This window comes from Chamaea fasciata, unplaced genomic scaffold, assembly GCF_029207755.1.
Source record: "Chamaea fasciata isolate MVZ Bird 193981 ecotype frontalis unplaced genomic scaffold, bChaFas1.0.hap1 SCAF_10, whole genome shotgun sequence".
Classification (NCBI taxonomy): domain Eukaryota; kingdom Metazoa; phylum Chordata; class Aves; order Passeriformes; family Sylviidae; genus Chamaea; species Chamaea fasciata.
The window spans coordinates 273,678-299,014 of NW_027094095.1; the positions used below are offsets into that span (position 1 = coordinate 273,678).

The 25,337-nt window shown below is 51.4% G+C and overlaps 1 protein-coding gene across 1 annotated transcript; it reads left to right on the forward strand.

Moving 5' to 3' along the window:
• The first annotated feature begins 19,463 nt into the window (after positions 1–19,463).
• Positions 19,464–21,332, forward strand: LOC136294867 (zinc finger protein ZFP2-like). The gene is made up of 2 exons (XM_066193058.1): positions 19,464–19,545; positions 19,809–21,332. The coding sequence occupies exons 1-2, from the start codon at positions 19,464–19,466 to the stop codon at positions 21,242–21,244; spliced, it is 1,518 nt and encodes a 505-aa protein (XP_066049155.1). The 3' UTR covers positions 21,245–21,332.
• Positions 21,333–25,337: the final 4,005 nt, after the last annotated feature.

Genomic DNA, 25,337 nt, shown 5'->3' on the forward strand with positions numbered 1-25,337 from the left:
CTAATTCTTGGGCTAAAGCATGGTGGGCTAAAGTGGGGGAGTGTCTCTACCCTTGGGGTAGATGTGTGAAGGTATATTGCTGTCCCTCCCATGTAAAGGCAAAACGGTCCCTATCTTCTTGTTGTATGGGTATCATGAAAAACATGTCTTTAACATCTATTGTTGCCATAATAGAGTGAGCTTTTTCCTGAATTGATATTATTAATTCAGCTGCATTTGGGACCGCTGCTGTAAGAGGGTCTGTGTTGGCATTAAGCCGTCTGTAATCAACTGTCAGTCTCCACTTTCCATTGGGTTTTTTAACTGGCCAGATTGGTGAGTTAAAAGCGCTGTGAGTGTTAACAATTACTCCTTGATCTTTCAATTCCTGAATGACTGGCTTGATGCCATCTTTAGCACCAGAGGGTAAAGGATATTGTTTCACAGAAGGGATTTTGCTGAACGGTAGGGAAGGAGCTGTTTGTAGCAGCCTGATGTTAAGGCTGGGAGCTCCGAAAGACCAGAGAAAGCCTTCTGAGTCTTCCCATTGTCTCCCAGCAAGTATATCCATCCCTAACAAACTGTCAGGAATGTTTCCAATGACCATTTGGACAGCTATTGGGTTGTCTTCTCCGGGCAGTGTGCGTTTTACTAGAGCCATACTCATAGACTCTGTAGTTCCTAGGACATTTAAAACACAACATCGTTTTTTGCTGGGAACAAGCCCACACTTTTGGGCTTGCGTGATTTTCAATGCACTGATTTGGGCCCCTGTGTCCACAACAAAAGTTATTAATATTTGTTTGGGGCCAACTATTGCTGTAATCAATATGTCCCCTGTTCTCGGGTCCTTTGTGAGCTTCCTCAAAAACATCCAGTCTCCGTTTCTTCGCTCACTATCAAGAAACGGAGTTTCTAGTTTAAAGGAGGTTGGTGTGTTTCACTTCCCTGAAGCGGGGAGAGAGCATGCTGTGTCTCATTGCTTAAAACCTGTGTTGGGGAATGTTGTGGCTGGTTGCCCAAGGCTTGTGGAAGAGGAGGTGCACTGGGTTGTTGGTTGGATGATTCCAACACAATAGGTTTGGGACAGGGCCAATTGGAAATTATTTTAGCCAATTTATCATACGGCAATTTATCCATTACTTCTCGTGGAACTCCCCTTTCCAGCCCTAGCAACCACAGCTGCTGCCGGTTAGAAATTTGTTTTCCCTTTTCTGGTTTTTCATTAGGAGAAGCAATGTGCCTGACTCCTCTGGGTTTTTCTGGTTTGTCCTCTGAGTACTTCACTGGTCCATATTTTCTACTGTAACTTATTAACTCCTCTGCTACCTCACTCCATGTCCAAAGTTTATGACTGCTGTTAGATTGTGTGCTAGGAGTTGTGAAAGGTGAGGAGTCAGTGGAACCAGTTTGATCTCTTGCATGGCCAAGAAATCTTTCAAGTCTATCTACCGGAGCGATAGATGCTATTGTTTTTTGAAGAAGAATTGCTGTTGGTTTAAGAGACTCTGGCAGACCTCGAATTAAAGGGGTCATAATCTCAGGTTTGACAGGCTGTTGCATTGGTGACTCACAGCCAGAGATTAATTTTCTTTCCTGTATCATTTGCAAGCATGCAGCTTTGTGTATGTTTTCTAGGAGTTGGTCCGAGGTGCCGACTATTGCCAGAGGGTCGCCCGTCTCTAGGGCGTTTGACCCCCCTGCCCAGTGAGCTGCACGCTCTGTCAGGGACCATGGAGCATGTGTGTTTCCTGTTGTTAAGAAAACTCCATGTCCCCAGTAGCCACTTGCTTCTTGTTCACTTAATTTAATTTGGTCGCCCCCTGTGAGGGAAACTCTGAAAACATACTCCGTCTCTGATTCACTAGGGAGGCGGGAGTATTCTTTCTTTAATTTAGCTAATTCAGTGGCTGTGTATGGTATTTCTTCGGTGGTTATGTGGGGATCATGATCCTCTTCATTTATATAATTATATTCTGTTTTAATGAGAGGTCTCAAGTTGGAGCAACAGTGTTCTTCACAATTTTGCATGTGTACTAATTCTTTCTGAGGGTATATTTGTTTCATGTTGTATGTCTCCTTTCCTTCTATTTCTGTGGGTAAATCTGCAGATTTTAAATTTTTGCTTCGCTCTTCTGCAAGAGAAATCTGCAGCAAATAATTCTGATTTCTTTCCTGTTCTAATTTCTTTTGCAAAGCTTCTACCAAATTCTGCAGGGATTCTATGACTGCTTTTTCTTCACTCACCCGCTCAAAACGGGTTTCTATGGCTGCCGAAAGACAGGCCCCCAAAACTGAGCAAAGAATGGTTTTATTTCTGCCCAGTTTGTATCTAGCATCATGTTGCAAAGAATATATTCTATCTACAATGTTTTCAAAGTTAAACCAATTATTCTGTGCCCACCTTTCTCCGTCTGGAGAAGGTCTAGCACTATGTTTAGCTAGCAAACCATAAAATGCATTCTTATCTTTTTCACTCATTTTGTGCAGGGACCAAAACCACTCTCAGGGAGGTATGCTTCAAGTTACACCAAAGGCACAGCTAAAACTGTGTTTCCCTTCGCTTCCCTGGAATGGGCGAGGAGACCAAAACTGCCTGGGAGGTTCACTTTAGTTACAAATGGTTGTCTCCTCAACTACACCAAGCAGCCCAAAACACAAAAAAAAACAACAAAACCCCAAAAAAACCAACCCAAAAAAACCTAACTACAGTCCCATCTTTTGCACAATGAGATCCTTTTTGTGAAATCCTGATGACAGGGAGTGCTATTCGCCTGGGTGTATACAGTTGGCGGGAATTTTCCCTGGCCCCCCTTGCTTTCTAACAGCGCTCACCGAAGTGGCGTGCTAGGTGCGGCTGAGACGAGGGTCCTTCCCCTGTTACAAGCTATACAAAACCCGCAACCCCTCTGTCCATCAAGATCCTGTCCGTGACGCCCATTTCATGTCAGGGTCCGCAAATATATGTAGGGAACCTGATGGTTCGTTTTAGGGATCTCAGAGCGCAAAAGACACAGCAGGGAACAACTCAGTTTACTCCATCAAAAATGCACCTTTATTTAGTGCCAACAAATGCCATAGTGGGGAGAGAAATAAAAAATAGTAGGAAAGAGAGAGAAAGAGGGGAAGGGGATTATAGCTACAAACGTGGAGGGTCGAGTCTTCGACGCCTAACGATGCCTATAGACGCGATCTTCTCCAGTGGGGTGATCACAAAAGTGAGCGGGGGTCTCCAGAGGTTCTATAGGTTGGTCAAGACGGGAAGCAAAGCAAGGGGCACAGAGCCAAAGCAGGAACCAGCTGTGTAAAGGCTGAGTGCTCAGGAACAAGCTGCAAACCGTACCTCCAGTACGGACAGACCAGTTTGGACAGGCAGCCTTGGCTCAGTCCACTGTGACCAGTTCCATTGTTCTTGCACTCCGCTCTCATGGAGATGCATACCAGTCCTCCGAGACTTGGCAAGCGTTCCACCTCAGCCAGGCCAGGGGCTGCTTTCAGAGTCTGGGGTCTCAGTCCTCAATCATTGGAGACAGTCACGAGGCATATCACATCCTTGGACAGACTCTGACAGCTTCCTGTCATGGGCAGAGTGGGAGCTCCAGGCAAAAGCTTCATTTCTTCACTGGAGAAACTCCTGCTGAGTCATGAGGTGGAGAAATGACACCCAACAGACACCATGGATCCTCAAACCCGTCCAGGATGCCTGACTTTTCAAATTCCATCTAAGAGAGGAGACTGGGAGTGGCTGGATCCAATCCTAGTCCCAGACTTTGTCAAAGGTTTACGTGTAAAAGACTGGACAGGTGGAATTGAACTGGAATGCAATTTGTCCCCCAGGATTACCGATTCAATACCAGATATATTTCTATAAATACAGCTATGATTGATTCTGATCAGGATTAGACAGAAAGATTTATTTACACAACAGAGCAAATAGAAAAAAGAGAGTTATTTACTCCACAGTATAGGAGCTGTAACAATTATATAGAATATAGTGCTCTAGGAAGCAATTTTGAAGCAAACAGGGCCTTGTTGGACTTGTTTGAGCCCGTTCCAGGCAGAGCCTCCTGCTCCATGAGGAACTGCCTTTCCGGTGCCATGACCAGGGCAGGTCCCGCTGCAGGAAAAGCCCCAGGCCAAGCCAACACAACAAAGGGTTCGGGCACAAGTGCAGAGTGCCGTGCTGGGAGCTGTGCCAGGGAGAGCCTGAGGCACCAAAGGCACCTTGGCAGCAGCAGCTGCTTCCAGGCCATGGCCAGAAGCCTCCCTTGGCAGCCCGGCCTGCTGGCCCCCACTGCACAGCTGCTGCTTCAGGGCTCATTTCTGCCTGGGCTCTGCCCCAGCCCGCAGAGTGACACCTCAGCCCTGACTCTGGCACAGCCGCTGTCCCTGAGCCCTGCAAAGCCTCAAGGTCACCTGTGCCCCCCTGGCTCTGGCAGCCCCTGGGGCAGGGGGGGAAAGGCCAGAGAAGGGGCTGGCTTTGGCTGCTGGATGTGGGCTCCAGCAGAGACAAGGAGGAGTCAAGGGAGTGGATGGAGTCCAGTGAGCAGCCCCTTCTCCCCATGCAATCCTGGAATGGCTGGGATGGGAAGAGCTCTGCAGTGCTCATCTCATCCAAACGCCTGCGATGAGCAGGGACATCTTTCACCAGATCAGGTTGTTCAGAGCCCTGTCCCAGCTGGACCTGAATGTTTCCAGGGAGGGGGCACTGACCAGCTCTCTGGGAAAGCCTGTCCTGGTGGATCACCAGCCTCATCCTCAGAAATTTCTTCCTTATCTCTCCGCATCTGAACCTCCCTTCCTTCAGTTTAAAACCAGCACCCTTTGTCCTATTGAGACAGGCCCTCCTAAAACCTTTGTCCACCATTGCATTCCCAATGAGCCAGGTTTCCGTGGCAATTGCCGGGACAGGTGACCCAGGTGTGCTGTCCCAGTGAGGGTTGCCATGGAACCAGTGCCCAGCACTGCCCCTTTCTGCCTGGCTGAGCTGCCTTTGACCCTGGCAGCGGCGTTTGCTGCTGGTTCCGCGGCGCCTGAGCAGCCGGCGCGGCACAGGGCAGGTGGCCATGGCACAGCCCCCAGCAAGGGATCCCCTCTGGCTCTGGCCACTGACACCAGCCCTGGGCAAGGGGCCCAGGCACTGGGCTCAGGCCAGTGTCCATGGCCACAGCCCCTTGCCATGGCCCCGGACAGCTTGGGATGATGATCCAGCCTCCCTCCTGGCCCAGGCCTGGGCTGCAGCGCCCTTCCCCACAGCCTGTGTGCACAGAAGCACTTCCAGGGCTCTCTGCATTTCCCTTGCCCTCACTCTTGCCTCACTCACACACCTCCCAACAACCCACCTGGAGCTTTGACTTGCAAGGAGTTCAAAGCTTGTCTGTCCTTGAGGAGTTGGTCTAATTCTGCCTCCAGCCAACTCTAAATTTTTGTTTATCGTACATCTTCATTGGTGTCTAAAACATTTCTTGCATGGTTCTGCCTTGGGGAAGGGGAACCTCCTTGGTGACACCTTGGGCTTGCCACAAATTGAGGAGATTGTTTGGAACTTAGGAGGTTTTGATTGCTAAAAAAGGAAGAAAACCTCTCTTTGTCTGGGTGAACCCAGTTCTCTGAGCAAAGCAGGTCCCAGGTGAGTGAGGAGAGGCAGGATGGGGTTAGGGAATGTGGAGCATGGTTGTCCAAAGTGGATCAGAGCTCAAGGCACAGCTCCTCTGACCAGGCCAGACTTCCTTAGGAGAGACCCTGGATCAGTATCAGTCACTTGAATGCTGCAATGACCTCTGCTCTCAAGAGAAAAATACCCCCTTTGAAAAGAAGAGTGTTGATTCCTTCGACGCTCTTTGAACTATTTCTCCATAACTCTAGGAAAAAAGACTTCCTAAGGAACTGCACCAGGCCAGAAGGAAATCAAGGCACAGCCGTGGTTTGTCAGGACTTGCTTTCTCCTAATGAGCCCAGTGATGCATTTGGTGCTGAGCCCTGGAACCTCAGGGCCTGAGAAGAGATTGCACAAACCTTTCCAGGAGTCAAAGTCAGAGGAAAAACCCAAAGTGTCTGGAAGCATTAAAGGGTCACCCTGAGGTCCATCCCCAACACAGGTTCCTCATGGAGTCCTTGGAGGAGAGAATTGGAGGCCAGGATTGCACCAAAACCTCTCAGAGACTCAGTGTGGGAAGGAAAAACCCAAAGTACCTTAAACACCCTGAGTATCTCAAAGCATTGATGAGCCCCACTGAGTGTCAATGCACAGCTCTCAAGCGACTCCTTAAAGCAGATAATTGGGGCCATGATTGCACAAACCTCTCAGAGACTCAGTGGCAAAAAGAAGTGCTTAAATGTCCCCGATTACCTTGAAGCGTGAATGAGCTCCACCGAGTGTTGTTACTGAGTAAAAATCTCAAGGGACTGATTAGAGCAAATAATTGGAGGCCACGAGTGCACAAACCTCTCAGACTCAGTGTCAAAAAAAAGTCCTTGTATAAACCTTGAGTAGCCGGAATTACTGACGGGCCCCACTGAGTGCTTTTACTGATTGAGAATCTCAAAGGACTTGTTACAGTAGATAATTTGGGCAACAATGGCACAAACCTTTCACAAAGTCAGTTTTAAAAGGGAAGCATCAAGTACCTTTAAAAACCTGAAGTGCTTTGAAGCATTAATGAGTGCACTGAGTGTCATTACTGACAAAGCCTCTCAAGGGACTAATTAAAGCAGATAACTGGAGGCCGTGATTGCACAAACCTCTCTGAGACTCCAAGGCAAAAGCAAAGCCCTAAGTCCTTTGAAAAGCCTGCAGTCCCTGGGAGCATTAAGGAGCCCCCAGGGCCATTCCTGACCAAGGCTCCCCAGGGACTCCTTCCAGCACATCCTTGAGGCCACTGGGATGGGAGGGGGATGCTGAGGGCAGGACAAGGGGCTGACAGTGCCCAGCCTTGCCGGGGCTGTGCCAGGAGGCCCCAGGGCCTCAGGACAAGGTGACTCCTCACGGCCCTTGGTGGCACAGAGGCTGCTGTGGCCCAGGGCACCAAGACTTGGCTTCTCTTTGTCCCCACGTGTCATCACTGCCTGCAGTTCTCTGCTCTGGCTGGGGCCTGGGGACACTTTCTCTGTCGTGTCCCTCAGCGGGACCCAGTAAAACTTCAAGAAACTTTGGAGCTGGATTCTGACTTTGAATTCTTGAGAGGTTTCTCCAGCTCCCTCTCAGGGACTGATGTTCAGGGCCTCAGCACAAGCCTGGAGAGGGTCACTCAAGTCCTTGTGCCGTGTCTGTGCTGCTGAGCTGGGCCGGGCTCCTGGCACAGAGGCAGCTCCTGGCAAGGGCAGCGCTGCAGAGAGACAGCTCTGCCCAGGAGCAGCTCCTGTGCCCAGCCCAGCAGGACTGGGGCACTGCCTGCAGCCACCCCGGGCACAGCACACAGGCACAGCACACAGGCACAGAGGGCTTCAACTCAGCCTGGGCTGGCAGCACAGAGCAGAGCTCACTGAGGGCTCACTGGGGGAGAAATCCTCGCAGCGTTAGGAAGAGTCACTCCCAGGCTGGGGGAAGAGAAGCTGCAGCTCCTGCAGGGATCTCCTGAAGCTGGCACATCCCACAGCTTTAAGGCCCTTCCAGGAGGACTCTCAGCGTGGCTGCAGAGCAGGCATGTGGCCCCAGGGCAGGGCTGGGTGTCCCTGCTGCAGCACCCGAGGCACAGCACAGGGCAGCTCCCTGTTGCCGGGCTCTGCTGCAGGGCTGAGCAGCCGGGGCTGCAGCCAGGGGTGCCCAGGGCTGTCGTGCAGAGCAGGGTCCTGCAGCCCAGGGCGCTGCGCTGGGCCAGGGACCCTGCTGCCTGCCAGGGACAGCTCTCAGCTGGCCCGGGGAGCTGCTGCCAGCGCTGGGGAGAAGCTGTGGGGGGAAGGAGCCACCCTGAGCAGGGCAGGTGCTGCTGCTGAGAGGGGCTGTGTGGGGCAGGGCTGCTCCCAGCTCCAGACCAGCCTGGGCACAGCTCCGGAGGACGCTTGCCAAAGGAAGCTAAGCCTGGTATTGCTGCAAAGACCAGGAGCTTTCCTGAGAGTGTTTTCAATTTCCTGCTTGGAGAAGGATGGGAAAGTTGGGGTGATGACAAAAACATTTTTGCTTTTTATGCATTTTTCATTTATTCGTAGCTCTGTTAACTACTATTATGTAGTTATAAAACTATCATCTTTAATCAACTCTATTCAACTACTATGACTCTATTCAACTACTTTTATATACTTGTATTACTATAATCTTTCATTAACTCTACAACATTTCCTACCCTTTATCTTAGATTTTAGAACAATAAGCTTCAAAATATATTCCTGAAATACTGCCCAGTCTTAATGTCAGGAAGTGGACCTACAAGATGAACATTTTGTTTTTAAACCAGAGTGTGAGCAGTCAGAAAAAAAAGTGGCACAAAGAAGCCCTTGGACCTACTCCAATGGGTTGACCCAGGGGTTTGTAGCTGTGGATACTGAATTTCCTATTCGATGTTTCTGTTAAATATCCTAATTAATCAACCTCTAATCAATTGTTGAAATCAGGGGCTGGGTGTTCCTCATTCCCACTGAGACACCTGGAAGTTTCCAAGAAAGGTCTGGTTTTTACTTTACTGTTGTAACGCTGTTGCAAGGGGTTTTTTTCTCTTCTGATTATAGGCAAAAGAGGATGAGTGAAGCAGAACAGGAATTGTAATCACAGAACCACAGAACATTCTGAGTTGAAAGGGACACCTAGGATCATCAGAGTCACGTTTAATCATTTACAGAGACTCCTGATTTGTAACTTTGGGTGGTCAGTCTCTCTGCTGGGAGCCTCCTAAAGGGCCTTCAGCCACTCCTCAGCCCTCAGCAGCAGCAGCAGCATCCCCTTTGCAGGGCCCAGCAGGGCTCTCCTGAGCTGCCCTTGCCCAGCTGCAGACAGACCCTGCCCCAGGCCGGGCCCTGCAGACAGGCAGGTTTCTGTAGGGCTGGGCCCAGGGCGCAGAGGGTGGCATGGGCTCTGTGAGCACTGGCAGGGACAAGGCTCCTCTCAGGAGGGAAATGGCCAGGCCCAGGGAGAGGCTCAGGGGAGGAGAGGGGGCTGAACAGAGCAGTGCTGGTGGCAGGAGGGCACTGTGGGTGTGTGGGAGGTGCTGTGCACAGCTGGGCACGGGAACACTGTCCTGAGTGCCTGGCTGTGTCTGCCCTGCCCTCCCAGGCACAGCCCCACAACATCTTCTCTTGGTTCTGCCCTCCCCTGATACTGTCACTGTCATCTGGTGCTCTCAGGGAGGCTCTGGCATTTGCAGCAGCTGAGCCAGGCACTGCCCTTGGGATTCTTGCCAGGCAGCTGTGTCCATGGGAATGGGGTGTCCGAGCTTCCCTGTGAGCTGTGTGGCTGTGGGCAAAGCAGTCCATGGGAAAGGGGAATGAGCTGAGCCCCCTCCCTGAGATCCCATCATGGGCACACCCGGGGATCTCCTTGCTGCGTCCTTCCAAGCTCTGAGCTGCCCTCCTGCCTGCAGATCTGTGCCAGAGCCTCTGGCAGTTCCCTGAATGTGCCACGGGGAAGTGCAGGGATGCCACAGCTGAGGAAATGCTGTTGGGTTTGCCAAGGGAGCTGTGAGTGTCCTTGGCAGAAGGGGGTGCTGAGGACCTTGCCCAGAGACCTTTGGAGAGGGTGAGACATTCAGGGATCCCTCTGCTCTGGGCAAGGTCTGGTGCAGCAGAAATGCTGGGGATTTCTGACCTCAGAGAACCAGGAATGATGTGTGGGCAGGAAAATAATGCCTATAATTCCTTCCTGTTCTCCATGCCCTTTAGAAGTGGGAGTGAAGATGGCAACAAGCCTTTCTGCATTAGGAGTGATTCCACTGACAGATCCTGAATATCCAGGCTTGTCCCTCTGCCACATGGCCAAAAACCCAGGGCAGCGGGGCAGGGACGGCTCCTGGAGAGCCCCCATGCACAGGCCTGGCTGCTCCTGGCACACTCAGACAGCACAACTGCAGCTCAGGCAGGGACCTGGGTGAAGGTTTTCCCAGAGCAGGAACAAGGGTGGGTGAATCACAGTGGGACAGTCTACACGGAATGACCCATGTTTGGCTCAAAGCAGCCTGTCCTGACTTGTCACTGTCCTTTATCCGTGAACACGTCCCCATGTGCAGCCACAGCAAATGTCCAAGAGCAGCTCCATCAGCCGCTTCCCTCCTGCTGGCATTGGCAGACACGCAGCAGCTGCAGCTCCTGCACTTCTGCCTCTTCCTGGGCATCTCCCTGGCTGCCCTCCTGGGCAATGGCCTCGTCATCAGTGCCATAGCTTGCGGCCACCACCTGCACAGCCCCATGTTCTTCTTCCTGCTCAACCTGGCCCTCAGCGGCCTGCATCACTGTCCGCAAAGCCATGCACAATTCCCTCTGGGACACCAGGACCATCTCCTACACGGGAGGTGCTGCACGGCTCTTTTTCTTTCTGTTCTTCATGTCAGCAGAGTATTTGCTCCTGACCATCATGTGCTATGACCGCTCTGTGTCCATCTGCAAACCCCTGCACTACGGGACCCTCCTGGACAGCAGAGCTTGTGCCCACATGGCAGCATCTGCCTGGGCCAGTGCCTTTCTCAATGCTCTCATGCACACGGCCAATACATTTTCCCTGCCCCTGTGCCATGGCAATGCACTGGGCCAGTTCTTCCACGAGGTTCACCAGATCCTCAAGCTCTCCTAGTCCAACTACTGCTTCAGGGAGTTTGGGTTCATTGGTTTTTCCATCTCTTTAGGATTACGTTGTTTTGTGTTCATTGTTTTCTCCTATGTGCAGATCATCAGGGCTGTGCTGAGGATCCCCTCTGAGCAGGGACGGCACAAAGCCTTCTCCACCTGCCTCCCTCACCTGGCTGTGCTCTCCCTATTCCTCAGCACTGCCATGTTTGCCTATCTGAAGCCCCCCCAATCTCCTCCCCATCCCCGGATCTGGCCCTGTCAGTTCTGTTCTCGCTGGTGCCTCCAGCCGTGAACCCCCTCATCTACAGCCTGAGGAAGCAGGAGCTCGAGGCTGCAGTGTGGAAGACTGATGGCTGGATGGTTTCACAAACATTAAACTGCTGGCCAGTTTCTCAAAATCACTTGTCATAAAAGTCATTTTTGATACCTCTTGTTGCTTTACTTTGGAGGTTCTTTTCCTTTGTTTTACTTTTATAATATTGTCCACAAAGCAGTGTCACTGTTTGTGCCATTTCTCATTTTGTTTCTCTCCACCTTCCGTGTGGCCACAGACTGTGTCAATGAGGGGCTGCACTCCTGGTGGCTTTAAAGGAACACATGCTCCATGCTCCCTGACACAGCGTGCAGCTCACTGGGCAGGGGGGTTAAACCCCCTAGAGACGGGCGACCCTCTGGCAATAGTCGGCACCTCGGACCAACTCCTAGAAAACATACACAAAGCTGCATGCTTGCAAATGATACAGGAAAAAAAATTAATCTCTGGCTGTGAGTCGCCAATGCAACAGTCTGTCAAACCTGAGATTATGACCCCTTTAATTTGAGGTCTGCCAGAGTCTCTTAAACCAACAGCAATTCTTCTTCCAAAAACAATAGCATCTATCGCTCCGGTAGATAGACTTGAAAGATTTCTTGGCCATGCAAGAGATCAAACTGGTTCCACTGACTCCACTGACTCCTCACCTTTTACAACTCCTAGCACACAATCTAACAGCAGTCATAAACTTTGGACATGGAGTGAGGTAGCAGAGGAGTTAATAAGTTACAGTAGAAAATATGGACCAGTGAAGTACCCAGAGGACAAACCAGAAAAACCCAGAGGAGTCAGGCACATTGCCTCTCCTAATGAAAAACCAGAAAAGGGAAAACAAATTTCCAACCGGCAGCAGCTGTGGTTGCTAGGGCTGAAAAGGGGAGTTCCACGAGAAGTAATAGATAAATTGCCGTATGATAAATTGGCTAAAATAATTTCCAATTGGCCCTGTCCCAAACCTATTGTGTGGGAATCATCCAACCAACAACCCAGTGCACCTCCTCTTCCACAGGCCTTGGGCAACCAGCCACAACATTCCCCAACACAGGTTTTAAGCAATGAGACACAGCATGCTCTCTCCCCGCTTCAGGGAAGTGAAACACACCAACCTCCTTTAAACTAGAAACCCCGTTTCTTGATAGTGAGCGAAGAAACGGAGACTGGATGTTTTTGAGGAAGCTCACAAAGGACCCGAGAACAGGGGACATATTGATTACAGCAATAGTTGGCCCCAAACAAATATTAATAACTTTTGTTGTGGACACAGGGGCCCAAATCAGTGCATTGAAAATCACACACGCCCAAAAGTGTGGGCTTGTTCCCAGCAAAAAACGATGTTGTGTTTTAAATGCCCTAGGAACTACAGAGTCTATGAGTATGGCTCTAGTAAAACTCACACTGCCCGGAGAAGACAACCCAATAGCTGTCCAAATGGTCATTGGAAACATTCCTGACAGTTTATTAGGGATGGATATACTTGCTGGGAGACAATGGGAAGACTCAGAAGGCTTTCTCTGGTCTTTCGGAGCTCCCAGCCTTAACATCAGGCTGCTACAAACAGCTCCTTCCCTACCGTTCAGCAAAATCACTTCTGTGAAACAATATCCTTTACCCTCTGGTGCTAAAGATGGCATCAAGCCAGTCATTCAGGAATTGAAAGATCAAGGAGTAATTGTTAACACTCACAGCGCTTTTAACTCACCAATCTGGCCAGTTAAAAAACCCAATGGAAAGTGGAGACTGACAGTTGATTACAGACGGTTTAATGCCAACACAGACCCTCTTACAGCAGCGGTCCCAAATGCAGCTGAATTAATAATATCAATTCAGGAAAAAGCTCACTCTATTATGGCAACAATAGATGTTAAAGACATGTTTTTCATGATACCCATACAACAAGAAGATAGGGACCGTTTTGCCTTTACATGGGAGGGACAGCAATATACCTTCACACGTCTACCCCAAGGGTAGCGACGCTCCCCCACTTTAGCCCACCATGCTTTAGCCCAAGAATTAGAAGAACTATCTAAACCTGACACTGTAGCTGTTTACCAATCCATAGATGATATTTTAGTGGGAGGGGAAGAAAAAGAAGTAGTGGAGGATGTTCAACAGAAAATAATTTCCCACTTAGAAAGCCTTGGTTTGCAGATCCCCTCAGAAAAAATACAAAAACCTTCTCAAGAAGTGAAATTTTGAGGCATCTGGTGGAAAGGAGGTATGACATGCATCCCACCAGACACTCTAACTTCTTTAGATCAAATCAAGATGCCTGAATCTAGAAAAGAACTCCAACAAGCTCTAGGACTATTGCTATTTTGGAGAAAACACATTCCAGATTTTTCAATTATTGCTAGACCTCTTTATGATTTGTTGAGAAAGGGAGTAAAATGGGACTGGAGCCCTTCTCAGGAAGAAGCATTACAATTGTTGATTTTTGAAGCCACAGCTCATTAGGCCCTAGGCCCTATCCACCCAGCAGATCCTTTTCAGGTAGAATGGGGATTTGCTACCTCAGGATTGTCAGTACATATATGGCAAAGGGGTCCTGAAGGCCCAATCAGACCCGTTAGCTTCTACTCCCGTGGCTTTAAAGATGCTGAAAAAAGATATACAACTTGGGAGAAAGGCTTATTTGTTGTTACCCAAGCTCTCATAGAAGTAGAAAAAATCACAAGAAAACAACCAATTGTGTTGAGAGGTCCCTTTAAAGTCATTAAAATAGTGATCACAGGGACTCCACCTCCTGAAGGGGTAGCACAACGAGCCTCAGTAAGGAAATGGTATGCACAAATAGAGTATTATAATAACATCTTCTCGATTACTGAAGGCGCTGTGAAAAATTTACCAATACAAGACACAGAGAATCTGAATAGCAGCCAAGACAAACCTGCCTCAGTTCTTAAAATAGCCCCTCCCTTCTCCCCTGAGCAAACAGCACATTCATGGTTTACTGAGGCCTCAGCTAAGCATGAAGGAAAAGTGTGAAGGAAAAGCGTGAAGGAAAAGCTACAGAGCTGTAGCTTTGCACACTTCTTTTGCAGAGCGGATCATTACAGAAGGGGAAGGCAGTGCCCAAATTGGGGAACTTAGAGCTGTTTGGAGTGTTTTCCAGAGGGAGGCACAAAACACCTCTCTTGTCTGTATTTACACTGACTCCTATGCTGTATATAAGGGCTGCACTGAATGGCTGCCTTTCTGGCAACAGAATGATTGGGAAGTTAACAGAATTCCAGTGTGGCAGAAAGAAAAGTGGCAAGAAATCTTACAAATTGCAAGTCAAGGGAATTTTGCTGTAGGGTGGGTAGCCTCTCACCAGACAGATGATAATCCAACAGGAGAATGGAATAACAGAGTTGATGAATTAGCAAAATTAAGTCCTCTGAAAAAGGATGAAATCACTGAAGATTGGGAGCACTTATTAGAATGCCTGCATGTAAAACGACAACACACCGGTACAAAAGATTTATACAAGGAAGCTCATGCCCGGGCTTGGCCCGTTACCAGAGAAATGTGTAACACCTGCATTTCAGCCTGTGAGCAGCGTCGCAAACGGCTAGAAAGACATCCTTTAGAGGATGACCCATTACACTTGAGGACAGGTAAAGGCTTATGGGATGCATGGCAGGTAGATTACATGGGTCCCTTTAAGCAATCAGGAGGTAAACATTTTGTGTTAGTGGGGGTTGAGATTACATCTGAATCAGTTCAAGCCGAGGCGTTTAAAAGGGCTACAGGGGAAAACACTGTTAAAGCATTGCAGATATGGTTCGGGACTTTCCCAAAACCACAGGAAATTCAATCTGATAATGGGTCACACTTTACTGCTAAAGTAGTACAGGAATGGGCAAAAGGTGAAGGGATAAAATGGACTTTTCACACTCCCTATTACCCTCAAGCTAACGGAATTGTAGAAAGGACTAACGGTCTTTTAAAACGACTTCTGAAACCACAAGAGGGAGGCTGGGATGGCCGGTTGCATAAAGCTGTGCAAAGTGAAAATGAAAGATGGGGGGTAAATGGGTGCCCCAAAATTACTGCTTTTTGCCCAAATCCTCTGAGCTTAATCTCCTCACAAAGAGGACCAAATGATCCCGAAAATCCAGTTCATTACCCGGGACACCCTGTTTTGGTAGACCTCCCTACGGTGGGAGAAGTACCACTTGTGTTGAAAACTTCTCTGAATAAAGTTGCGTGGATAGCATCTGATGCCTTAGGAAAAGAACATCGGATAAATACCCGCTGGATAATTCCATCGTTTTAATGTTCTGCCCTTAGGTGGCAGATTTTTCTGTGTTTTGCTATTGCAGGAGAACTCCGAGGGGACACTTCAAGTGACATGAAAACAAAATAACCATGTTAACATTATTAATACTTCTCTGTATCCTGCCACACTCCCATGGCCAGGAGCCAGCTGAGTGGCCGTGGTCTGAAGCCACTGTTAGATATACCAGTACTCAAGAATCACATCCCAGAAGTCGTCACCTGAACCTGGCAACCTCAGGGTATCATGGTGGTCCACGTGAGTGGGGATGGGATAAGAATGAACGGGTTACAACTCTAAATGGAACAGTTGGTTTGGGGATATTTTTGTGGGTGGATGTTGGGATCGGGATTGTGTGGGGCTGGGTGGGTGGGATGTGGTTTGATAGTAAATCAGACTTGGAGAGTTCTTGATCACATGGACTGGGATCACATGGACTGGGATTTCACAGGCTGGACCATCTGGATCAGAACCATAGAGACTGGGATCATCTGGACCGGGGTGGCCGCCTCGGAACGATGCGAACCGAGGCGGTCCCGCCCGGCCCAGGGCAACCTCCCCGTCCCTCCCAGTCCCGCCCGGCGGCGCGGCCAAAACTCCCCGCAGCGAACGCGGCGGTCCCGGAGCGATCCTGGAGCCGATCCCGGAGCGATTCCGGGTCCGATCCCGGTCCCTGTTTCAGCCTCGGTCTCAGTCTCGGTCCCGGAGCGCTCCCGGTGCTGATTCCGGTCGCGGTGCCGATCTCGATCCCGGAGCGGTGCCAGTCTCGGTGCCAGTGCCGGTTCCAGTTTCAGTCCTGGTCTCAGTCTCGGTGTCGGAGCGGTGCCGGTGCCGTTTTTGGTCCCGGAGTGCTCCCAGTGCCAATCCCAGTCTTGGTCCCGGAGCGGTGCCAGTCTCGGTGCTGGTTCCGGTGCCGGTCTCGGTCTCGATCCCGGAGCGCTCCCGGTCTGGGTTCTGGCCGCAGTCCTGGAGCAGTCCTGGTGCCGGTGCCGGTTCCGAAGCGCTCCCGGCGCCGGTCCCAGTGTCGGTGTCGGTCTCAGTCTTGGTTCCGGTACCAGTTCTGGTGCCGGTTTCGGTGTCGGTCCCACAGTGCGGGTCCCGGAGCGGTGCCGGTCTCGGTTCCGGATTCGGTCTCGGTCTTGGTGCTGGTGCCGTTTCTGGTGCTGGTCTCGGTCTCGGTGCCGGAGATTTTAGGGTCTTTTGGGTGATTTTAAACCAAACCGGGCCCTTTTAGGACCGCGCGTTCCCTTGACCCCGCCCATTCCCTCTCAGAATTCCCGCCGTTTCCTGGACCCCGCCCCTTTCCCCTCCCAGTTCCCGCCCTGTCTCTGACCCCGCCTCGTTCCATTCGTTCCCCGCCCTGTCAGTGGCCACGCCCCTTTTTCCCTTGGGCCCCGCCTATCTGCTGGCGCGTTCCGTCCAGCGCATGCGCAGACGACCGAGAGGTGGCTCTCCCGGGCGCCGCCGTCGTTGTTCCCGGTCCCCCGAGCCGGCTCCGGCGTGTCCGAGACCTGCGGTGGGGGAATGGGGGTCTATAGGGGATCCATAGGGGATCTATAGGGGTCTGAGAGGACCTGGAAGTCTCCTTAGAGGATTTGGTGGGGGATCTGCAGGAGATTTGGGGCGGTCTGTAGGGGCTTTAGGGCGGTCTGGGGATCCCTAAAGGGGGCTGGGCGGGTCTCGGGGCTCTATCGGGGTCTGGGGCTCTGTAGAGGGTCCAGCGGGGTCCGTAAAGGGGCTCCGGGCGTCCCTAAATGGGGTCTGGGGGTCTGTGGGGGATTTGGGGGGTCTCTGTGGCGTTCTGGGGGGTTGGGGGGTCTCTAGGGGATCTCTAGGGGTCAGCGGGAGCCTGTAGCGGGTCCGGAGAGGTCTGGGGGTGTCTGTGGGTCCCTGTGGGGGATTTGGGGGGTCTGGGGGGGTCTGGAGGTCCCCAGGGGGGTCTGAGGGGATATGTAGGGGCTCGATAGAGGGTCCGGGGGCGCCTGGGGGACCCTATAGGGGATCTGGGGTTCTCTGCATGGGATGTGAGGGGGTCTGGGGGAGTCTTGGCATCTCTGTAGTGGAGTTTTGGGGCCCATAAAGGAAATTTTTGTGAATTTTTGGCTCTGTACAGCTAATTCTTGGAAATTTGGGGTCCAAACTGGGCAATTTTGGGTGCTCTATTGGGATTTTTTTTTTTGAATTTTGGGGCCTCTTTTAGGAATTTTGGGGAATTTTGGGTCCAAACGTAGGAACTTGTGGAATTTCCTGTCCAAGCGTGGGAATTTTGGGTAATTTTGGGTCCTAACTTGGGAATTTGGGGTATTCTTTTTCCTAGATATCCTCTTCAAGTTCTCGGTGAGTGGCAGCACGGCACGGGCAAGTCCTGCCTGCTGCACAACTTCATTGAGAGCAAGTGTAGGAATTTCTGTGAATTTTCAAGGATTTTGGCAGTTCTAGGGGGTCGTGGGATTTTTGGGAATTTCGGAGGGATTTTTTTTCATTTTGGGGGACGTCTTGTGTATTTTGAGGGGATTTTTGAGGTATTTTTAGGACTTTTGGGGTGGTGTTTTTTGCATTTTTAGAGTGTTTTCTGTTGCAGTTTGCGGACTTTGGGGAATATGTTGGGAATTTTGAGAAATCTCAGGAGTTGGGGGATTTTTAGATAATTTTGGAGAATTTTTGGGGAGTTTGGGGGGTTTTTAAAATATTTCTGGAGATTTTTAGGATTTGGGTTTTTTGGTTTTTTTCTTTTATTTTCTGGGTGATTTTTGTTGGTGTTTAGGGAAAATTTTGGACATTTTTTTGGAATTTGGGAAATTCTGGGTAGTCTGGGAAATTTTGGGAATATTACTGGAATTTTTGCAGGCATTTTCTGGGTTTTTTTCTTTTTTGAGCTATTTTGAGGCTTTTTTCAGTTTGTTTTTTTCTATAGTTTTCCTTTTGTATGCAATTTTGGGGGGATTTTGGTTTTTTTCAATTTTTTGGGAATTCTGTGTCTCCGGGCTCTCCCCCATCCTGCGGCATTTTGGGCAATTTTCTGTCACTCTTGGGTCATTTTTGGTCACGCTTTGGGTCATTTTCAGCCATATTTTGTAATTTCAGTGGCATTTCTAGTCAGTTTTGGGTCATTTGGGGGCCATTTTGTGGCCATTTTCTGTCACTTTTCGGGCATTTTTGGTCTCTTTAGGGGCGTTTTTGGTGCCGTTCGAGCCATTTTTTGCCGGTCTCAGTCCCGGTCTCCGGGCGGTGCCGGTCCCGGTGCCGGTCCCGGTGCCGGTCTTGGTCCCGGAGCGCTCCCGGCGCCAATCTCGTTCTCAGTCCCCGTCCCTGGGCGGTGCCAGTCTCGGGGCTGGTTCCGCTGCCGCTCTCGGTCCCGCTCTCGGTCCCAGTCCCGGAGATTTTAGGCGGGTTTGGGTAATTTTAGGCCAAACTGGGCAGGTTTAGGGTGGATTTTCAGCCCCTTTGGATGATTTTAGGCCAAATCTGGTGGGTTTTAGGGTGGGCTTTAGGTACATTTCATTGATTTTAAGCCAAACCAGGTCTTTTCAGGGTTGATTTTACGCCCTTTTTAGGAGTTTTAAGGGGATTTTTTGCCATTTTGTGTGGATTTAAACCAGTCTGGGCAATTTTAGACGATATTGGTTGGTTTTAGACCCCTTTAGATGATTTTATCCCCAACGGGCTGATTTTAGACCGAACCCTGTGGCTATAGGGTGGCTTTTAGTGCCCTTTGGGTGATTTTAGGCCACTTTGTGGGGATTGCAGGCCTCTTAGGGTGATTTGAGGCCAAACCTGATCCGTGTTAGGGTGGATTTTAGGCCCTTTTGGAGAAATTTAGGCGCATTTTGGTGATTTTAAGCGAACCCGGGCGGTTTTAGGACCGCGCGTCGCCTTCGCCCCGACTCTTTCCCCTCACGATTCCCGCCCTGTCCTTGACCCCGCCCCTTTCCCGTCCCAGTTCCCGCCCTTTCCTTGGCCCCGCCCTCCCAGGCTCAGCGGCAGCAGGAGCGGGAGGAGAAGACGAGCGGAGGGAGCGGCGGCTCCAGCGCTCCCTGAACTGGCGGCACCGCCGGGATCATCGCCCCCATCCCGCAGGTGGCCGGGGAGGGGGAGCTCGCCCCAAATATCCCGGGGGGTCCCTGGGTTTGGGGTTTTTGGGGTGTCCCGGTGTCGGCAGAGCCCCTGGAATTGCCGGGACCCCGCTGGGGCTGGAGGGGCGGGATGGGCGGGAAAGCGGTTCGGGGTCCCGGTGCCGGCAGTGTCTGCTCCCAGTATGAGCCTAGTCAGTCCCAGTATGAGCCCGGTCACTCCCAGTATGAGCCCGGTCACTCCCAGTATCCGTAGGTGGGGAGACAGAAGAGGGGGGAGCTTTAAGGGTTCCTGGGACTCGCCGCAGCCCGGGGCGGGCAGGCACCGAGCAGACCGGCGATCTCCTTCCCCTTCCCTGTGACACGGAGGCAAATCCCATCCTGCCCTTGTCCTTCCTCCCCCAGACAAGGAGCCGAGCATGGAGAGCAGGGAGGACAAATCCCCGCGGCAGAAGCTCCTGGCAGAGGCCGTTTTGAGCGGCTCCACGGCGCAGGAATGCAACGGAGAGGAAAAGGGCCGAACGAAGGTCCCTGAGGAGGAGGGGCTGCAAACGCAGCTGGCGAGGATGTGAGGAGGAAAGAGCCAGGCCGGGCCGGGAAGGCGGCCGGAGATGGAGCCAGAGCTCAGAGCTGGTGGTCCATGAGCAGCTTCGTGATGGGGAGAAGCCCCACAAGTGCTCCGAGTGTGGGAAGAGCTTCAGCCAGGCCAACAGCCTGATCTGCCACCAAAGCATTCACACAGGTGAACGGCCCTACGAGCGTGGGGAATGTGGGAAGAGCTTCAGCCAGAGAATCAACCTGATCCAGCACCAGAACATCCACACTGGGGAAAGGCCGTACAAGTGTGGGGAGTGTGGGAAGGGCTTCAGGGGCAGAGCCAACCTGAACTTCCACCAAAGGATCCACACTGGGGAGAAGCCCTACGAGTGTGGGGAATGTGGGATGAGCTTCAGCCAGAGGTCCAGCCTACTCCGCCACCAGATGTTCCACACAGGGGAACGACCCTACGAGTGTGGGGAATGTGGGAAGAGCTTCACAGAGAGAGCCACCCTGACTGAACATCAGAACATCCACACTGGGGAAAGGCCGTGCACGTGTGGGGAATGTGGGAAGGGCTTCAGGCAGAGAGCCAACCTGAGGCTACACCAAAAGATCCACACTGGGGAGAGGCCCTATGAGTGTAGGGAATGTGGGAAGAGTTTCATCCAGAGTTCAAGTCTGATCAGCCACCAAAGCATCCACACCGGAGAGAGACCCTATGAGTGTGGGGAATGTGGGAAGAGCTTCAGTCTGAGGTCCAGGCTGATCTTTCACCATAGAATCCACACTGGGAAAAGGCCCTACAAGTGTGGGGAATGTGGGATGAGCTTCAGGCGGAGCTCCCACCTGATCCTCCACCAAAGGACCCACACCGGGGAACGGCCCTACGAGTGTGGGGAATGTGGGAAGGGCTTCAGCCACAGAGCCAGCCTGAGCTTGCACCTAAAAATCCACACTGGGGAGAGGCCCTACAAGTGTTGCCAGTGTGGAAAGGGGTTTCGGGTCAGCTGCAAGCTCCTTGAACACCAGCAGACACACACAGAGGAGAGGCCCTTCCGCCGCCCTGACTGCGGGAAGGGCTTCAGACACAACCCCAACCTCATCATCCACCGGCGCATCCACACTGGGGAGAGGCCCCAAGAGTGTCCCCAGTGTGGGAAGAGCTTCTCACAAAGCTCAGCCTTGACCCAATACCAACCAAGGCACCATCAGGAAAGCCCTGCCAGTGCCCCCGGTGCAGAAAGAGCTTTGAGCTCTGCTTCAGCTCCAGCCCCCACTGGAGGAGCCACATTGGGCAGAGCCCCGGTGACCCACATTCCCTGTGTTCCGTGTTGGGAAGTCACCTTGCCGATTATCCTTTTGATTAGACCTTAATTATTTTCTCCCTCTCTTTGTACTGCAAAAGCCAAGAGAGATTGTAGCCCTGCTTTCGTGCCTGAGATCTTTTGGTTTTGTGAAATTCTTTTCTCAGGGAATTTTCTGTAAACAAGAGGAGTGTTTTTCTAAAAACTGTAGCATTGTTTTTCATTCCTTTTCCTAGGAGAGACTTCTTCTTGATGTCCCTCTGGTCTGACCAGTGTGATTGATGAGGTTTGTCTTTTTGTCACCAATCAGATTGGTCTGTGTAAAATACTAAGGGAGACACATTCGAAAAACTAAAGGAGTCATTTTCAGCCTTGGGAAGCTCCGAGTCTCCCAGCTCGGTCCTGCCCAGTCCCGCCCGGAGGCGCGGCCAAAACTCCCCGGAGCGAGCGCGGCGGTCCCGGAGCGATCCCGGAGCGATTCCGGGTCCGATCCCCGTCCCGGTTTCGGGCTCGGTCTCAGTCTCGGTCTCGGATCAGCGCCAGTGTCGGTGCTGGTTCCGGTGCCGGTCTCGGTCTGTCCCGGAGCGCTGCCGGTCTCGGTTTTGGCCGCGGTCCTGGAGCCTTCCCGGTGCCGGTTCCGAAGCGCTCCCGGTGCCGGTCGCAGTGTCGGTCGTGGTCTCAGTCTTGGTTGGTCCCGGTACCAGTTCTGGTGCCGGTTTTGGTCTCGGTCTCGATGTCGGTCCCAGTGCCGGTGCCTGTGCGGGGCCGGTCTCAGTTGCGGTGACGGTCTCAGCCTTGGTGTTGCTGCGGGTTCCGGTGCTGATCTTGTCTCGGTCTTGGTCCCGTTCCCGGAGATTTTTGGCCCATTTGGATGATTTGAAGCTAAACCTGGTGGATTTTCGGCACAATTGGCGATTTTAGGCGAAACCGGGCGGTTTTAGGACCGCGCGTTCCCTTGACCCCGCCCCTTTCCCGTCCCAGTTCCCGCCCTTTCCTTGGCCCCGCCCTCCCAGGCCGGGCCCGGGCCCGGGGGAGGAGGAGGAGGGAGGGAGGAAGAGGCGCAGCGGCGGCAGGAGCGGGAGGAGAAGACGAGCGGAGGGAGCGGCGGCTCCAGCGCTCCCTGAACTGGCGGCACCGCCGGGATCATCGCCCCCATCCCGCAGGTGGCCGGGGAGGGGGAGCTCGCCCCAAATATCCCGGGGGGTCCCTGGGTTTGGGGTTTGTTGGGGGGATGTTTGGAGCTCGCGGGGCTCCAAAGCCGAGCAGCAGATGCCCCTCGGGGGGACATCGGGGGCTCCCCGGGATGTGTTTTTGGGGGGTCACGGTGTCGGCAGTGGCTGCTCCCAGTATGAGCCCGGTCAGTCCCAGTATGAGCCCAGTCTGTGAAAAACAAGGTTCACTTTCTATGTAAATTTTCAGAAACAGGTTTAATAGAAAATGAGTCAGTTAGGAGATAAAAAAAAAAAAGCTAAGTACGTTTGGCCGGTTGACTTGGCATTTAGCCTAGTCCACACTGCTGTATCAGAGTCATTCCTTAAATACCATTTCCATTGTATCAACCTGTTGAATGTTCATATTTTTCCATAAACTAGTTTCCATATTCCGGGAACTGTTTTGCATGGTCCCTCCTTGGGTCCGCTGTTTTAGGGCATGCGTGTTTCTTGGCTGTCTTCATTATCACCTCCAGCTTGGGCCTTGGTCCATACTTTCTTCAGATGGTAGATGCTGATAGTTGGTATCTCAATAGCAGAGTCTCCTTTACATGTTCACTAGATGTTATCCCAACCAAACAGACAGTTTAAGCATACTATATCATCTAGTACCTCTATGCCTAATTTTCTTTACTAATAGCAGAACTAAAAAAACTTATATCATTACACAATATTCTTAACCATATAGAACACATCTTGCAAAAAGCCAAGTTTATAATATGCATTTATAACACCGGTCAGTCCCAGTATGAGCCCGGTCAGTCCCAGTATGAGCCCAGTCAGTCCCAGTACCCGTAAGTGGGGAGACAGAAGAGGGGGGAGCTTTTTGGGTTCCTGGGACTCCCAGCAGCCCGGGGAGGGTGGGGACTGAATAGATGAGGGACCCCAATAAAAGTGTGACCCCCCAACAGCTGGGACAGGGGGGAACCAGTTTGGGCCTTGGAGCTGCAGGTGGACACAGGCAGCTGCTTCTGCTCCCTCTGTGTCCCCGTGTTCAGCAGTGCTGCTCCATCAGTCTGTGCCCAGCAACGGGGAAAAGCCTCAGCCCTGCAGGGCCAGCGGGAAGGGAGCTGCTCCATACAGGAACAGGAAACAAAGGAAACACATTCTTTAGGATGTGTTTTCTGTTAAAAAAAAAAAAAAAGGATGAAAAAAAAAGAGAAAAGAGAAAACCGGAAAAAATACAAAAGATAAAAACTGCCCCAAAACTGTGTAGTTAAAAGTCTTCCATAAGTGTGGATTAAAAAGGTGTAAGTGATGTTTTGAAATGAGAACTCAGTTGCTTTGTAAATGTGCTCGTGGCAAGGATTCATCAGCTGCATTCTTTTGCAGATTTTGGAATTATTTTCTAATATGAAGTAAATTTAAACTTAAAGCAATAGGAAATTGAAAGATGGATTGTGTACGACTGCATCTTGAGTGTAAAAATTTGGCAGTTTGAAACTTGGAGCAAAAGTGTTGCAAATGAAAGTTTTAAATCCCATTGGATTGTGTGACAGCAGTTTTTCCTATACTATGGGTAGCAGCCCAAGGATTTCATCAGTGGGGTGGTGGGTGCTTTTCGCTTTGTCCTGTGCCACTCTGGGATGTCATGAAACAGGACTTCACCTGCCACCAGCCCGCGTTTCCCTCTGCCACCCCAGCTCCGTGGACCTTGTGTCCCCCAAAGCAGACACAAAGTTTTCCTGCTGCTCTCCCTTTGCACAAATCCACAGAGAGCTGGGATTGTTCCAAGTCTTGTCTCTCCATTGTGCCATATTCCTAAAGAACCAGCAGCCCATCCCAATGAATACAGCGAGTTACACTGATGGTTGTCAGCTCCATTTCCTGCCTAGAAATCCTGAAACTGCTTCTAAATGCTGCTCTCCTCAGCTCTTAGACACCTACTCACACAAAGGTGGGAAAAAATCCCCTGGCTTCCGGCTTACAAGTGAGCCAAAGTTAGAGCTCTGTGGAAAATCTCTATCCATCCCTATCCTTTTAATACATCTGTATATGAGGTGTGCATGGATGTGTCTTGTATAGAAAGGAAGGAGTGCACAAGCACCGTGCCTGACACTTTCCCTCTCTGTGTTCATTCCATACCCATGGGTACAAAGACATTATGGAAACCCTGGCGCAGACAGAGCCTTCTGTGCATGGATACAGAGACATCCAAGAGCCCCTTGGTCATCCTGCTGGAAGGACGACAAAAAGGGAGTGGGAACTCAGCAGTGAGGAGAGCTGAGGGCTGGAGAGCAGCTCTGAATGACACTAAAATGTCTCTGGGCCTCTGAGACATTGCTACTCTTCAGCCAGCGACAGTCCCTAAGCCTGGGACTCAGTCTTCCTCATGCTGAGGGGCACCAAGGAAGGCAACAGTGTGATGGAGACTGGCATGGGCTGGGAACTCACTGGGGAAAAATAGAGAGCATTGTGAAGGAAAAGGCAGGTGGAGGACAGAACTGTTCAGAGAAGAGCTGAGCTACAGCTTGAGCAAGCTTAAAAATGTCATTTGGGGCCATCCCAGATTGATTTCATTTCAGAAGGTATTGAAGAAGTTTATTTTTTGGGCGGTATCATGTTTTCTCTTGGAGATGTACACTCTGCAAACTTGAGCCGCATTGCCAAAATGCTCAAGGCAAGTCTCTGCTGCAGGGCACACCGTTTCTTCTTTGGCTGATTCCGGCCCGGTGCTGAGCCCAGCAGAGCCCTGGCAGAGCCCAGAGCAGCCTCAGCACCCGCAGAGCCCGGCTGCAAGGACAGAAACCAGAAACCGCCCGTCAGCTGAAGGCTCCTGTGCCCTTGTCCCAGCCGCCCGCGGTGCCCAGGCCACGCTGGCCGTGCTCAGGGCTGGGCCCAAAGCTGCCCATCATCGCTGGCAGGACGTGTGCCCAGCCTGCAGCCAGCCACGGTGCATCCAGCCCTCAGCAGCTGCCCAGAGCAAGATGCTCCTGTGCTGGCTGCCATCTC

What these genes read in the sequence shown, in the direction of transcription:
- LOC136294867 (XM_066193058.1), top strand. Translation starts at nt 19,464, where the DNA reads ATGGGCGGGAAAGCGGTTCGGGGTCCCGGTGCCGGCAGTGTCTGCTCC. An exon ending in TCAGTCCCAGTATGAGCCCG is followed by an intron (nt 19,546 to 19,808) that starts GTCACTCCCAGT and finishes GGCCGTTTTGAG; the next exon opens with CGGCTCCACGGCGCAGGAAT.